The sequence below is a fragment of the Cryptotermes secundus genome, unplaced genomic scaffold (assembly GCF_002891405.2).
Source record: "Cryptotermes secundus unplaced genomic scaffold, Csec_1.0 scaffold462, whole genome shotgun sequence".
Classification (NCBI taxonomy): Eukaryota; Metazoa; Arthropoda; class Insecta; order Blattodea; family Kalotermitidae; genus Cryptotermes; species Cryptotermes secundus.
This window is the reverse complement of record NW_019724744.1, coordinates 28952-46380: the sequence shown is the minus strand read 5'-3', so window position 1 is coordinate 46380 and position 17429 is coordinate 28952. Positions and strand designations below refer to the sequence as shown.

The following is a 17429-nucleotide window of genomic DNA, read 5'->3' as shown; positions in this document are numbered from 1 at the left end:
AAAATCTGTCTAACACTTTCCTTATTGATGTTCGTAAGTTCAGAAATTGCTCGAATGCTCAGTCGACGATCTCTTCGAACAATTCTAGCGACCTTCTCCACATTCTCTGGAGTTTTCGCAGTGGGAGGACGGCCCGATTTTGGATCGTTCCCGACGTTTTTCCTACCCTCCATAAACTTCTTAAACCACTCGAAAACTTGCGTGCGAGATAGACACTGATCACCATATACTTCTGTCAACAAATTGTAAGTTTCAGTGGCAGATTTTCCAAGTTTTGTGAGGAATTTGATGTTAGCACGTTGTTCTGCATTAGCACTCAGCATTATTCCGACGGAGCTCAGAAACACGATCCGCTTCTAACAATGGTCACGGCCAGACCAACCGATGCACGTGAATGAAACTTTGTGTGACAGTAGAGGGAAGTCCAAGGGTCAATGCCCTACCCTCCTCTTCGTCAATGACGTGGCCGGAAATGAGTCATAAAAGTAATCCGGTTTCTTTATTGCCACACCTTGTATGTTGTCAGTGTATACAGTGACTTGTTGAGGTGCAGTTTCATTGTCTCTTCTGATGTGGTGTACCCCGTTGTGTTGTTGGCAATGGACTGAAGTTCTCGTTAGGTAATGTCAGTGGCAGTATAGTACGGGAGGGTGGTGAGAGGAGTAGGGTAGGCTTTTTCTTCTTACTTTTTTAGGTGATGGTGGTGGAAGGTGGGTTGGTGAGTTATTTATTATTATGTTGGATATGTTTATGAGTAGACTGAATATGGGATTATGTACTATATCTGTGTACGTATCATTCAGTTGTAATTTTTGTGCACTGAGCCTGTGCATGTAAAAGTGTTCCCAGGTATTTATCAGGGGACCCTATTTTCTTTGATGTGGAGTATATCCATTATTTTCTCTATTGTATCATATGTGTGTTGTGAAAATTTGGTGTTTGGTTTGCTAATTTTTATATTGCTTGGTTGTGCACCTTAAAGTGTATTTGAAAATTTCTGCCTCTTTTGCCCTATTTAGTTAATGCCACTTTCATTAAAAAGTATCTCTAAGCTTTTTTTATTTTACATGTTTTTGTTGTGTTTGTGGTTTTGACTAAAATATGAAACAAACGTTTTTATGTTTTGAAAGATGTTTGTATGTTTGTGTTCTTAAATAGTCTTGTGATGATTCTTGCTTCTTTTCTGTTCTATGTGGTTTGGTTCGTGTTTTATTTGGTGAGGCTGCAGGTTCCCCTGAAATGTTGGCAACTTTCTACCCGAACATGTGTCATCAGATCCCAGAATATAGCAGTCTATGTTCACTGCAATGAAAGCCTCAGATTGTATTTTTGTGTATCTGTAGTATCCTGGTAGTTGATACAAAGGAAAAGATAAAGATTTTCCTGTGCTTAGTTATTTAAGCATCATGCCATGAATACATTTGGGGGAGTGGAGGTATAACTCCACCATTCTTGACCTTGGAACTAGATGGAGGTGAGTGGTCAGCTTTGTGCCCTGGCCACTTTACCCCCAGGGGAAGAGCCCTTGGTACCCTTCGTACAGGAGTTTGGGTAGGCCCCAGAACTGGTCTGGACGCTGTTGAGAAGAGATAAATGTTTTGCCCCTACTGGGAATCGAACCAAGGCTGACTAGCCTGCAGGCCATTGCTATACTGACTCCACTCTCCCAGCTCCCCAGTAGTATATGCTGTATTGTTAAGTAATTAATCACTTTTGTGATACAGAAATAATTAGGATGATAACTGAAATTAGGAAAATGCTTTATGAAAGAGGAAATTGCCTGTAGCTTTTTGGATTGAATGTACATCATCTGTGGAAGGTCCCAGGCTCAATTCTAGTTTTAAATGTTGATTATCATGACATGTTTTTGATGGTGTAGCATTTGGTTAGAGGGACTCAGGAAAATCCTATTCAGGATAGCTAAGAGAATAAAATGAAGAAGTTTTGGGAAGAACTTATCACCTACTTTCCCTTGACATGGCATGAAGTGCATAGAAAATGATAAGGGATACCCAGACAGACCCACAGACTCTCCTTTGATAAGACACGGACCGCATAGAAAATGACGCATTGAACAAGTCTTCTGATGTTGTGTATATTCATTGCCATTGTTTACCAAGCCGTAGCCTAGTACTGAATGGAGGGATACACTTTACCAAGCCGTTGCCTAGCAACAGTAGGAGGGATACACATACAGACACACAGACTGATGGGAGGGTTTTATGAAGTATGTTGCTGAGATGGGCTCGGGGGCCATGATATACATACCAAGTTTCATAAAGATGGGTTCAGACATTCAAAAGTTGATGGGAATCACAAACTCACAGGAACATGGTGATCTCATAAACCTTTTTTTATTATCTCAGATAAGGAAAGTAGGCCAACTAGGAATTCCCAGATATGAAGTAGATATGCTTATCACTGCACTGTTAGTTTTCTTCAAACTTCTTGTTTAGCCATACTTGCTAACTGAAATATTGAGCACAGCAGGTAAGACAGTTACNCAAACCAGTTCATTGCATGCCTTGTTCTCATATTAAAATAATCAAAATATGTATCTATCATATACATTGTCAAACGTTAAAAATATTAAAATTGTTCAGGATACCACATCGCTACGTCGCCCCTCACAACGCCAGTCACGCCCATTCTCCTCTGTTGGAGCACTCCTTCACTATCTTGTGTGTGTTGTGCTTTTGTTGTGTCTTGCTCCTGTGACTGCGTGTGTTATACTGTTGGGCCTCCTGGGTATGCGTGACTGACGTAGTGAGGTGCGACGTAGCGATGTGGTATCCTGAACAATTTTAATATTTTTAACGTTTGACAATATATATGATAGATACATATTTTGATTATTTTAATATGAGAACAAGGCATGCAATGAACTAGTTTGGCGTGGATATGTAAGCACCTGAAGATGGCATTATTATGCCGAAACATGTAGTGCGAGGGAGAGAAGGAGATAAATGAGTGTATGCACTGCAAGACGGTTTAAATAAATCATGGAGTTACCAACTTGTTATGTTGTAGGAGTGGGAGGAAAGGCCATGTTGCTGAGCCTCCCAGTGGCTTCGCTTCGTCGTCGCAATGGGTTGCTGGCCCTCGTGATTGTAGTGTTTGTGCCATGTAGTGTCCTGGTGCTCATCTCTGGGCCAGACTTGAGCCAGGAGCAAGCACTGGTGCAAAGGTTGGCAGAACTGCAGGCAAAGCTGCAGCGCCTGGAATCAATGCATCAGGCTCGCCAGGAGGAAGTGCACATTCTGTCCCAGCACCTAGGCACGCTTCTAGCTGCAGAGGGTAACAGCAGTTTTGTCTATCTGCCGCTCAACCCTGAGGTGAGAGTGTTACTTCGCAATCTCACAGGAGTGCAACGAGGGGATTCCACCCAACTGCTGCGTCCTCCATCAGTGTACCATTTCCTGCCCCATCTGCTGCAGAATCCATCCAGCCTCCGCCCAGCTTACTGTCTCTCCAGGGGGCGTACTGGAGGTACATAATGTTCATGACTAAGAGTTCCATCTTCTGTGATGTTATTCTGTGTACTTTGTTAGAAGTCTGTGGTAAATATTTACTAAACAACTTGTTTTCACATTAGAGAAAATGGTGTTCTTTATAGTCACTGGTGTGAGAACCTCATATCTCTCGGTAAACATGATTACTGTCTTCTGAATATGATACCGTGTAGTTTGGTATAATAGTAGCACCCTGAAGATGGAGGCAACATGGCCTTTGAAAGCACTGATACAGTTCTGACTACATGGCATCACATCCCAAGAGACAGCAGTCATCGTTTCCGCTATTATGAGAAGCTCAGATCTCACAGGAGACATGGTGTTGATACTTGTGCTAAGATTTGTGTCTGTGTTTCAGTATCGGTGGTGCTTGGTATCCCAACTGTGAAACGCGAGGTGCAGAGCTATCTGTTGGCAACATTGCAGAATCTCATTGACAGCATGAATGAAGAGGAGGCGGCAGATTCACTCATAGTGATTTTCATAGCAGAGGTGCCTAATTTTGAGTTGAAGTCTTTGGATTTCCTGTCGTTCATCTTCTACAAATTTCTGTGTGACACACTGGTGATCAGGTGTGCTGTTTTGTTGCACCTGTTTTAATACAAGATACATTAAGCATATTTTTCCCCGAAGTGCATGGTTTCATTCTAAAGGCTTATAGTGGGGGAAGGGGGTTGTTAGAAAGGAGAAAATGTAGCTTACATATCTACAAGCTTTCTATTCCAAGTTGAGCTTGTGTGCAGTTGTTAATGCTGAGCACACCAGTCCATCGTCGTGTCAGGTAATGGCCAGAACACTCAGGCACCTGATCTGTCACCTCCATCATATACATTTATTATCAACAAATAGACAGACAAACTCGAAGGTCTGTTTCACAGTTTTGCACCCAGATGGCATCCCTTTGCTTACAAAAATATTTTTTTAACCAGTAAAATATGTTGAGCTCACGTGTTTACTTGGTGGGTCAGAGCTTTCTTGGCCTGTGGTTTTAGTTGTTTTACTGTGAATAGTTCAGTGGCGCTATTTTATTTTTGTAATAAAGTTATGTATTATGTATCATATTTTCCAGAGTTTATAATATATATAGTTAGTTCTTTTACATTTTTACCTAGACAGTTTCTGCTCCAAGCTCTAGGTTAGCTGACTCTGACACGTTGGAATATTTAGATGCACTTGACAGTGATGTTGACTTTATTCTGGAAGGTGCCACTGATGATACAAGTGAAGAAGAAGAAGAAGAAGCCACACCCCCAGCTGCTCACCTGTGTCTGGTAGAGAAGAGGATGACATGGATGTTGAGGACTACAGGGAAATTCTGTCACCTGATTGACCTCTTCCTCTTCCTTTCCAAAGCAAGAACTGTCTGGAACTGAGCATATGCCTCCACCTGTTGCTTACTTCCATCTCTTCTTCACAGGCTTGATTGTTACCCTCATGGTGACAGAACTGAATGGATATGCACAGAAAATGAGTAACAGTAGTGGATAATGTCCCCAATCCGCTAAAGAACTGGACAAGAATTACCTTGCGTGAGATGAAAGGATTCCTGGCCTGTATTCCAAATATGGGCATCATCAAAAAGCCAGCCATAACATCATACTGGTCCACTCTCTCTTTCAAAGCCACCCCATCGTTTTGGAAAATGCCTTCCAAGCATCGCTTTTCCCACTTGTCAACAACAAAGGATTGCCAGGCCTTGGAGAACAAGGCTATAATCCCTGTGCAAGATACCAGCCTCTTGTGGACCTGCAGACAGGGTATTCAGGTATCACCATACCTCTCATCAAGAAATGTGTGTTGACCAAAGCCTGGCAGGTACCAAGAACAAATCCAGTCTCATGCAGTATTTGCCCAACAAGCACCACAGTTGCAGAATCAAATTTGTGATGTTGTGCAACTCTGTGTCCATCTGCTGCCTGGGGTTTCTATATACAGAGGGACTCAGGTCTCAGGAAGACAAGGACAACATCCCCCCAAAAAATGGGATACACCATCATGAAAAAACCACTTGTGATTGGAAGGTACCTTAATGAAGGCTCATGTCTTCTTTGACAGCTGTTTCATGTCTGTTCCACTTGTCTGCCTTCTCCCTTAGCTAAACATCTACTTCTCTAGAACTGTTAGGAGAAATAGGAAAATTAACTCCAGCAGTTCTTGAAGTGAGACTTGTAAACTGAGCCAAATTCACCTGAGTGTTATAGGCCAGGTACTTGGAAAGTAGGTTGAATGGGAAAGGGTTAAAACACTGAGAGGTGGTGAAAGAAGCTGAAGAGAAGCCATGTGCATGAAAGTCCTAAATACCATAGCCTGCCATCTGCAGTTGACTACAGAACTACCTTGAGAAACATTGCTTATCACCAGTGTGTTAAAATGAAGATTGCTTCACAGGTGCATGCTGTATCTGTCTGCATCATCATTTTGTGTATACTCCTTATTGATTCACTTATATTTCCATCCATTCAAAGTTTATTCGCATATGTATCCATTTTTATATCACATATTTCAAGTCCTGAATTAAATTTGATACAGTGGATTCGAATGCATTCCCAAAATATGATTTTCATTAACATTGACTACCCAAGACTGGTTTCTATTTGAAGACATAAACAGAGCTTTATGTTTATCTCATTGAATGTAAACTGAAACAAAAAAAAAAGGATCAGAGAAAGTTATTAGATCTCAAAGGCATAATAAGTAATTTACAGGGTTTTTTTTTGTAATGAGCTCTTTTTGAAAACTTTATTAAAAGTACTTGTGTGTCATCAAACACTGATGTGTCTCACTGATATTTTGCAGGTTGACCAGGAATATGTTCTACAAGTCGCGAAGCAAATAGAGGCCCAGTGAGTATCCTGTTAGAGCTACTTTCAGTTTTCCAAAAACTCTCTTTACAGCGAGTTTTATGATGTTATATCACTGTTCAGGTTTACTGAGCAGGTGGAGTCTGGATTGATAGAGGTGATCTCACCTCCAGCATCCTACTACCCGGACATGGAGAACCTACGGGAGACACTTGGTGATCCTCCTGACAGAGTTCGGTGGCGAACGAAGCAGAATCTTGACTTTGCTTTTCTCATGATGTACTCTCAGCCGAAGGCCACATTCTATGTTCAACTAGAAGATGACATTCTGGCTAAGAAAAACTTCATCTCTACGATGAAGAACTATGCCCTTCAGAAAATTTCAGAGAAGTCTCCGTGGTTTGTCCTGGAATTCTGCCAGCTTGGCTTCATTGGTGAGACAGTTGTTGATTCTAGTCACTGCAAATCAGATGTACAAGTGTAATTCTAAAGAGTCATTTAATGGCCACTGAAAACTCATTGTGAAGTCTCTTCATTTACTGTATAAGCTTTTGTGTCTTTGTCTCCTTCTATCCTTTCACTTGTGGTCATCTGTCATCCTTTTATTTGTGTGTCCTGCTGTCATTCCTCTCCTCCTTCTTGCCTCTCCTTTATGTTACATAGTGTAGGAGAATTTCATTCAGAATACCCTTGATAATTACTCTGCATTCACTTCATTTTCTTATATTGACATTTTGTAAATAATGTGTTAGATAGATCTAAGAAAGGAAAGGAAATGATATGAAAGTGACATAACACTGAAACGACAGACTGACAGAGTCTGCCGTGGTTATGTTAGTTACATAATGGTTCAGTTTAAAAGTTTGCAAAAAGTGTAACCATCGCTGCTTTGAGAACCTCAGATCTCACATGTACTGTGTTGTTCAGTAAAGTTATGTGACCTTGCAGGAAAGATGTTCAAGTGTGTAGAATTGCCATGGCTTGTCCAGTTCTTCCTCATGTTCTACAATGACAAACCAGTGGACTGGCTGTTAGATCACATGATACACACGAAGATCTGCAGTCTTGACAAGGACAGTGTGAGTATTGTTCAGGGCACACATTGACATACTGGGAAGTTTTGCAGAGCCATCAACTCACTCTGTTTGTTTCAGAAACATTGCAAGAAAGCCAAGTCGCAATTGTGGATTCATTACAAACCTTCTCTTTTCCAACACATTGGCACTCATTCATCACTGAAAGGGAAGGTTCAGAAACTAAAGGTTTGTTAGAAGTCATATTACTGTACTTAGAACGTGTAGGATATGTGTAGATAGATGTGTGTGTGTTCCATAGGTGAGTGGTTCTGAACTTTTTCAGTCCACATAGCCCTTAGTCGGATAGTGATATTTTATATACCTCTAGGATCTCACAATGAAAATTCATGTACTCCTTGGTCTCAGAGAAAAACTTCACATATCCCATATCATTTAATTTTTTCTCAAGCAGCATATTAGCATGCATTATAAACACAACAAAATACAGAGACTTCTTCATGTTAAACACACTGTGTATTCCACACAGATAAGTTGATCGGAAGGAAGTTGTCACAACTTTGTGAGATCGCTTGATGTGTGTGTAAGAATGTATGAAATATATCTCATGTGCCTCCCTGCGAGACATCACATATCTCCAGTTCAGAAAGGCTACTGTAGATCCTAGTAATCAGGAAGTGGAATATATCACATTCAGATAGAATCAAAATATTGTGAAGATTTGGACTGTTGCAAGATCCATTTACCCTGATCTTCAGGTACAATCTATAGACTAGCTATGCTTCCATCTCTGACAGTAGTCCCACTGTTTGTGCTGTGCTTGTTGCTAAATTCTGCCTGCTTAAACTGACAGGACAAACAGTTCGGGAAGGTGGCACTGTTCTTCCCGCACAAGAATCCAGATGCTATGGTCGAGTCAGCCATCAAGCACTACAAACAATACAGTCTCACCCGCGCATATCTAGGGGAAACATTCTTTTGGGGCCTGCTGCCCCAACCAGGGGACCATTTGGTCTTCACATTCACCACACCAATTTTAATAAAACAGTATGTAAATCTCGACTTTTGTTAGTTTGAAGCTTTCCATGTGATTTTTCTTCTGTTTTGTTTATTGTACTCATCCCACTTTTAAGTCTGTCATGCTGTCTTGGTCCCCTACTTAACCTCATTTCTTATCCCTGCATTATTTACATTTGTACTTCAATACTTTCCTCAAGAATATCCTGTCTGTAAGCTGATCCTTTCTGCTAAGTGCAGACAATCCCCCACATATGTAACGGTTTCTTCCCATGAGCTGTGATGTAAGTCAGATTCCACTTACATTGGAAATTTCCATAAAAGTGTGCATGAGATCTCAAGTTCTCACTGCAGTGACTGGAGGTTACTGTCTTCTGGGATGTGAAACCTTGTAGGCTGGTAGGTACTTACAGGTGTTTCAGTGCAATCTGCTGGATCCGTCTTCAGAGTTATAATAGGGCAAATATAAGAACCCGTTCCTTTCCCTCTACCTAAGTAAGGACTTAAATAGCTTAACTTCTATTAACACATTCAGTGTCATGTAAGATTTGAGGTTCTCATGGCAGTGGTTGTGAAGAGTTCTTTATTGGGGAATATGATGCCACATAGTCTACTGAAAGTCAACCGACTTTTCCGAGAAACATGTCACCTCCATCTTCACTGTTGAAGAATAAGCCAAGCTAGAAACCAGTGTGAGCTCTGCTTGCCACTTGCTTTCACACTAGTTTGTTGCTTGGCTTATTTGAGCCTGAAGGTAGAGGCGACATATTCCTCAGAAATGTCATTCGACTTTCAGTGGAGTACAATAGTGTTAAGTCCCAGAAGATAAAACTGTTCACATTGGATTTTATCTGCCTGCCAGCAGTTTTTCCGCAAAGACAGGATTATGAACTTATGTTCAAAAAAGTTAGGTGATAGCCATTGTGTGTTTTGACTTTTCCAGTGTTTGACAAGCTACACTCAAAGTTTCTGTCCGTTTGAATGATATTTGTAGGAGAATATGATACTCATGTTCACAGTGATAAAGCCTGTCACTAGCATGCACTAAACTTGGTACATCAAGTTATGGGATTGGCACTAAATTTGTGAATATCAATTGTGACATGCATTGGTCAGAATTTTGTTGCTGTAAGAGATGCATTGCTGAACTGTTCCAGCTACCTGTTTCGGAGTGGCAATGCTGAACATCCTTCTGATCGTTTCTACAATACCTCGGTAGAAGTCCTGCCAATGTCTAGTCATACAAGCTTGAGTAGGATTGACTACAATGCAACCAGCGATGGCTTCGTCATTATAGGTTTGTATGTATTATAGTGATGGTGTGTCCCTGCGAGTTGTGGAAGGTGATGAAAAGGAAACCCAGTGCCTGGGGGGTATAACTGGGCCACCCTGTCACCAGAGAATTTAAACCTGGTCCTCCAAGTTTGTGGTTCGATGTAAGGGTGATGATCTTGCTCTGTAAAAAAAAAAAATATATATTTTTTGTGAAATCCAAAAAAGTGAAAATTGGATCAAATTTGGCAGAATCTTCTAAGGAAGGCTGTGGCTCAAAAAGTGCTGCTTTGTTAATGATGGTGGTGGCAGTGGCGGCGGCAGCAGCAGCGTAGTATTATAGTGAAGCTTAGATTTTACAGTCTTGGATCTTTACATTTTTCCCAGTTTTATGCACGTTTTGTTTGTTCCCGGCCAAATACCCTGCATGTTCTCAAATTTACATTTTTTTTTTTCTGAATATGCACTACATTTTTTGAATCCTGACAGAAATTTTCCTCATATCTCTATTATAATCATAAGGTTCCCAAAGTCTGATGCCATTGCACCCATATTCAAAGTTGACCATAGTAAAATAAGAATATGTTTGCATATGCACATTTTTAACCTCACACGAGTAAGCGATGCAGAGTGAGGATTCAAAAAACAGAGTAGCCGAAGAACTAACATGGTATGTAGGTTAATTTATTTGCATTTACACTGTTATTGTGTTTGAACATGTAGCTTGTAAATGGCTGCCCAAAGTTACAGGATAAAGAAACTCACCGTGTTGCATCATTCTCATTTAACTGATTTTACTCTTTCCTCAAGTTCTCCATTTTGCCCGTATCATTACTGACTAGTCCACTAGTTACATGCAAGATTTGAATGTAGTTCATTCACTCATAGAATGATATTACAATTTAATCTTCAGGAATGCCCCTTTTTCCTTAACCCCTTAAATTTCATCTAAATAATATTGTGACATGAGGGCTCAAAGCCAGAGTTATGGAACCAGCAAAGACAGCTGTTGCTAGGGAACAGCCCTGCAGCTGGTTACTGTTGTGACAGAGGCAGTACAACAGTAGAAGAATTGTGGGAATGTATTTGTATGCGGTTTGCACCACGGCTGTATAACCAGAGCCTATTTGAGGCAGTTTTCGAGCCTTGAGCGCATGAGGAACACCCCATGTTAGAAGATTGTAACCAGGCAGTGAAATTGGAGGCTGTAACAGGCTGAGAAGACTAGTGTGGGTTATCATGATTTGTGTGAAATTATAGTTACTTGTAATTCCAAGTTGTAAGTGTCACCAGATTCCATTGCCATTGTAGACCCCGTCTGTAGTAACTTAACATGTAACAACTGTTCAGATATTCAGTTTCTGTCTCACAAGAAATACATGGTATCTCCATTACAAAGACCAACTAGTTATTACTGTTTATGGAAATGGTCACTATTTAGTCTTTATATCGTTTGAAACCCATAAATGCAGTCTGGGACAAAGTGGGAAGTGCTGTAATGCTAAACTGGATGGTGCATGTGGTGACCACTGTGCTGTAAAGGGTTGAATCAGGATGAGGGTAAAATTCTGCCTCTCATGTATATTTATGAGTTGTGCATTCTTTCTCCTTCAGGTAAATTTGATGCAATGGGGGTGGCTGAGGGAGCGATAGATCCACAACTTGGAGCTATCAAAGTGTTGCGGCTCAACGTGCACAGCGAAAGTGAGAATTGGGCCATCCTGAGTGAGGTAAGCGCACATGACATGCGGGATGCACCATGTGTGTTCTGTACATGTGCACTGACTTGTTTGTTTGTTGCAGATCCACATCAGTGCCAGCTGACATAGGCCCAGTGATCAACAACCCTCCACCAGACTGACAAATTATTGGAACAGTACTCCAATAGCATTAAATTAACTTGAGCTGTGATAACTTTTTATACAGCAAGCACCTACATAACTGGCACTGATAGCTGTGCCATATTTTATAATACAGTTTTGGAAAGTTTCATTCTATATGGTACAACAAGGTCTTGATGCTTCACTGACATTATATTGACATGCCGTCGCCATCCTCAGGGTTTGTTCTAATTGTGAGGGTTTGTTGTATGTAATGTGCTCTGAACATTGTAACCAAGAAGGACATGAATTCTGCAGTCTCAAACATGGCATTCCAATGTCTGTGTTCTTCTTGAACCCAAAACCCAGTGGTTTTTTTTTTCATGTGAGTTATGCCATGATGCTCTCACTACCAGGGCTGTGTTGTGTTGAATGGTAGAATGATTGTTGGGCTGAAAACTATTTGGAAGGAGGTGCTCATGACCTAATTGAGGTACTATCCTAGCATTTGCCTGAAGGGACTGAGGAAACCTTTGAGAAACCTTATCCAGGATATCCAGAATTCCAGCCAAGATTCAAACAGAGTGCATCTCACATGTTAGTGTAGAATTTTACCAGTATGCCAGTGTATTCACATTGCCAAACATTACAGTGTAGCATTTCATATCTTGGAGGTTCAAATCTCAGACCAGAGATTGGTTTTCCATGCAAGTGCTGGGATGGTAGTTTAAAATAAACTATAGGTGTTTCCATCTATGTCCTCTCAAATTCATCATTCATAATGGCCTCATCACTTTACGTATGCATTCATAAAAGGCATTAAATATACAAATGAATGAGAGTTGCTCGATGAAGTGACCTGAACCGGTTCAGTGATATACCTGGAGGGGCATTGCTCACGTCCAAGCGTGGGTGTCATTGGCTCTATTTGCTGAGTTTTCTGTATGGTTTTCCACAACAGCAAGCGGCTTAACAATAAGAAAGATTACTGTCTCTTGGGATGTGACACTGTGTAGTCTGGTAGATCATACCCAACAGGAGGAATCTGCTGTCTTCCACCAGAGTCCACGGTAGAAGTGAATGAAAAGAGGGGTTTCAACTCAACAGAAAGGGGGCCCAATCTGGTACACAGATCAGACAGGCAGGCTGCAATTGAAGCACTTGGCAAATACCAGATCACCTCAAAACTGGTCTGGGAGTGCCACCAATCTCTCATACAGCTGGCCAGACATAACAGCATTCAACTGATATGATTGTCAAGTCATGAGGGTACCGTTGGTGATGAAATGGCAGACCAGTTGGCAAGAACAGGATCTGAACATTCATTCATATAGCCTGAACCAGATTGCGACATCTCAGTTGGAGTTGCCAAGAAATCAGTCGGACTGGAGGAACAGAAATCGTAATAAACAGTGGCAATCCATAACTGGACTCAAACAGGCAAAGGGACTTAGTGCCCTCTGCTAGAAGAATGAAGGATCTGTTAGAATTAAACAGATACCAATTAAGATGGGTGGTATGAGTATTTAGAGGACACTGTCAACTAAAAGGACACCTTTCCAAACAGGGATTAACAGATGATCCAATTTGTGAATGGTGCCTAGAGAAAGGTGAATCAGCCACACATCCTGTGTGAATGTCAGGCCTTAGCTTAATTAAGATTTCATCATGTGGGCCAGATCTTTGTGGAACCAAGTGACTACTAAGTCACTACATACAAAGTCATACATTTCATTCAAAGTGTAGAATTGATAAAAGGTTTAATCAAAAAGGGGAAGCACAATATATCATTTAAGATTGCAGTGCAAGGGCTGCATTATTATGGGCCACCCCTTATGCGTTCATTCATCAATTCTTTTGTTCAGCCTGCAGCCCTCATCTCCCCTGAAATATTGGTAACAGTCTACCTGCTGTACAGTGCCACATCCCAGAACACAGTAACTTCATAGTCACTGCCATGAGAACATCAGAATTCACTGGTGCATAATAAGTCTGATTATCTCATTGATGCTTCCTGCACTTGTCTTCCCCATTTCACCATACATAATCATCATCCCATCTTAATTTATATTATGTAACCTCAGAAATTCATACAGAATCATTAATTAAGCAGTAGACATGCATGTCTGAATCATTTGATCATCAGAGTATGTATAGGCTCATGGTAGAATGTTCCATTTTTCCTCAGATTTTATGCTGCCATTTCTGTTTTTTCTGCCAATGAGACTAGCATACATTGTAGCTGGAACTACTGTCACTGAAGACATCAGGGAGGGATGAAACCACCTGATACCACAGTACATACTGTAATAGAAATATGAAAGGCAGTTACGATTCTTGAAGAGCTACATCATGTGGACACCATGTCAGTAGATCACTGGAAGGGACCAGAGTTAAAAGTTTGACAGAACTGCACACAATTTACCACCTGTGGTTTCTGTGGCAATATTTGCATGAACAGGATCCTGGCCCAGCTTGTATTTGTGTACTGTGCAGGCACAGGTATGCTGGATATGATCTCAGAGGCTGTTGTGGCAGAACACTGTCACCAGACTCACCTTCAATAATTGGGTGATAACAGGGCAAGGCATTTTGCAACCGTGTCTAAATTACATATACTGTGTATATATAGTAGCTTCCCAGTTATCTGGGGCGGGTGGGAAATTAATTTCCCCAGGTAATAGAAACCCCAGATAGTCAGTAAAAGGGATACAAAATTAATTGTGAACTAGAATTTGTAAAACAGCACATACTTTTATAAGTGTATTTTACTAGAATGCTATTGGTAGAAATATGAGTATGGTTTCTGGGAATTTCCTACACTGTTTCTATATGTTAAAATGAAGAACCATACAAAGAAAGCCTTTCCATATTCAAATGTGAAATAAAACTCCATTTTATACCTGTTCCTTTTAAAATAGGAATTTCTTAGGAAGTTCATCTTTTGACAATGGACACACCAGTCAATTTTCTAAACAAAGCCCAGGGTAATTAATCTCTCCCCCAGCTAATCAGGAGTCTATTGCATAGTGTTTTATTCCAAATGTATATTTGTGTTTGCGGTCATTCAAGTACATTTCAGATGGTCTTCCTGGATGTGATGCTTTGTGGTTTGTTAGATACCAGTATTTCAGAAGATTTTGTTCTGTCTTAGGACCTATTTATCCACCAAACTAAACTGTGTTACTGCCATGAGAATATTATATCTCAAGGTAGGACTTGGCTTATTGTACAGGATGCTGGTCAAACAAACTTGCTGTTTTTGGCAGGTAGTGATGTATCCATTCGTATGTTTGTTTGTTGCTCATAATGAGATTTAAACCTCAAAGAAAACAGTTTTAGTTTATTCTCATGATGGGATTTTATGCTCAGAATTTCTGGACTATGTCTAGTGTCTAATATTCTGAACAGAACATGGTGTTTTCAAAACTGGGTCTCTTTCTGTTCTTCATTTCTAATAGACCAAACTGAGTAGGTGCCTTCCTATATTTGTTCCCATGGATTGAAATGGATCCAGTTTCTGAAATGTGTTCTCTTCAGAATAATTTATAACAGACAAAGTCCAGGAATCCAGTTGCCCTAAGCATAACAAGAGAGCTAGAATGATATATAGGTTTGTTCATTGGCCTATTCCTTGTGACCCTTTCCTTTTCTTTATCTCCTTAGTTACACTTTAAAAAATTGTACTAGAATAGACCAAGGAAATATTTCTGTTGATACAAATTGAGTTCTTTTATTTTTCTTCCTCCTAATGGGGAGGGGAAAGAGATTATTTTTATGATGCTGACAGTACCTGAACTATATAGTGTTCAAAGACAAGATGAATTGGAAAGAATTTGGATGGAAGTTGGTGGCCTAATCACATACTGTCTTAGCATGTACCTTCAGGGACCAAGGAAAGCCATGAAGAACAGTTGGAATAGACAGTGGCCCACCTGAGTTTCAAACCAAACACCACCAGAATTCAAGTCTAGAGCATTACAGCTATGGAAACCCATTCAGTCATTTGTTTTATAGCAGGCTTTTGTTATTGTGTTTAATAGCCATCGCAGTTCGTAGTGCCGTGGTTTATTTAAGGTCAGTTATGTCTAGTGGAACCAACAGATTCAGTGTCTCCCACCCTTTCACCTGAGGATGGAAACAAATATGATTTCCAAAGTCCTGTGTTATGTAGAATACCAGACAAAGGGCAAAGTCCAAGAATTTAGCAGTCTTGAAAATAGATTTTTGGTTATACATCCTAGTTTTTAAAACATCGCGTAGGAAATATTGTATATGTTAGATGTTATACTTTAAATCACCTTCTGTTATTGATGTTAAAATAAATCATAAAATTCTTGTATAGAATTAACCTTCAGATTTATTTTTATATAAATAGTTTTGTAAATATTTTTATTGTTGATTTTGTAGTGCAAATCCATGTGAGGAGATCCAAAATTATCATCTTCCATTGATCATTTCATTCATAATATCTTGATCTATAGTATCATGTCCTCTTGTATATGTCAAGAATCTGTATATTTAATATTTTAATTTCCTTTTATTTAATTGCTGTATAATAATGCTTAAATAGGCATATTTCAGATTTTAGATTTTCATTAGCTTGTAAATGTTAACTTTAAGATATTTCACTAATCCATTCATATTTTGTCAACTTATGATATGCATGTACAAGAATATCAGATATTTTATGAAAACAAATGTGTCAGGGATTTACAACTTCACAAATTTTTGCGCTCAGGCCAGAGGAAAGAGTCTGGCAGGTTGTTAATCAAATAACCCTGCTAGAGGAATTAATGACTTAAGAGGAATCATATTGCTTGTAGTCTTGTTTTCTGTATACAGTGCAACAATATCAATCTAAATTTTGAACAACACCAATTCGCACTTAATTGTGTAGCCATGTCACTTGAATGCTGGATTGTGAGTTTGAATCCCACTCTAAGCATATATGTCTATATCCGTTTATTCTGTGTTTGTGTTGTCCTGCTTGTAGGTAGCAACTTTGAGACGGGTTCATCCCCCATCCAAGGAGTCCTACTGACTGTATATAGGATTAGGAAACTGAAAAATTGGGCAAGGTCCAACAAAGGACTGTAGAGCCATAGATAGATAATTAGACTGTATAGCATCAAATGGTTGGTTAATGGCATAGAATGGATTGGAAAGAATGTGGGAAGAAGCAGTCATGACCTAATATAGTGTACTCCCCTGCATTAGTCTGGAAGGACTAAACAGAGACCATGAACAACCTTGGTTATGATGCCAAGTGCTCTGGTTGAGATTCAAATCTGACACCTGTCAGATGCAAGTCAGAAGTATTACTTCTTGAACAAACTTGTTCAGTTTAATGACAAGCATGTTCGTACTGCTCTTTCCTCTTAATTTGGTTATTTAATCCTCTGAAGCCCAGTTGTTACTGCATGTACCACATGCTGTAATGTAACAAAACCTCTGGATTTTGCCCACAGAGTGTATTTGTGTTTCATATGACTTCTCACAATAAGTAGCAACTATGCCCCTAAACAGCTTTAACCGACTGACTTTTCTATTGCAAACATGTTTCCTGTGAGGTACGCACTGAATATACATAGGTAAGTCAATAAGTAAGTTACAAATGGATATAGAACTTAAACAAATAAGAGTACTGATTTGAAAAATGCTTTTATTTCTCAACATAATCTCCCTGTACATTGAGGCACTTGTCCCATCCTTTCACAAGCCCCTGAAAACCAGCAGCATAAAATTCATTGGGCTGCTGTTGGAACCAGGCTGTTACTGGGATCACGAAGGCATACTGCTCACCGCATTCCAGCCTCAAGGACAAACCATAAATACCGAGTCCTACTGTAATATTCTCAGGAAACTTTGTAAGGCCATTCAATGGAAGCGACCAGGACCCCTCACCAAAGGTGTATTGCTCTTGCATGACAACGCGCATCCCCATACTGCCAACAAGATAAATGAGGCACT

The 17429-nt window shown here is 40.0% G+C and overlaps 1 protein-coding gene across 1 annotated transcript in view; it reads left to right on the top strand.

Moving 5' to 3' along the window:
• Positions 1-15431, top strand: part of LOC111862815 (alpha-1,3-mannosyl-glycoprotein 4-beta-N-acetylglucosaminyltransferase A) — an 18357-nt gene extending 2926 nt beyond the window's left edge. The window contains exons 2-11 of the mRNA XM_023848527.2: positions 3031-3489; positions 3871-4004; positions 6309-6355; positions 6437-6747; positions 7262-7392; positions 7468-7575; positions 8201-8394; positions 9522-9661; positions 11251-11366; positions 11440-15431. Of these exons, the coding sequence (XP_023704295.1) occupies positions 3048-3489; positions 3871-4004; positions 6309-6355; positions 6437-6747; positions 7262-7392; positions 7468-7575; positions 8201-8394; positions 9522-9661; positions 11251-11366; positions 11440-11460 (1644 nt within the window). The 5' untranslated portion in view covers positions 3031-3047 and the 3' untranslated portion in view covers positions 11461-15431. The remainder of the gene's footprint in view (positions 1-3030; positions 3490-3870; positions 4005-6308; positions 6356-6436; positions 6748-7261; positions 7393-7467; positions 7576-8200; positions 8395-9521; positions 9662-11250; positions 11367-11439) is intronic.
• The last annotated feature ends 1998 nt before the right edge of the window (positions 15432-17429 follow it).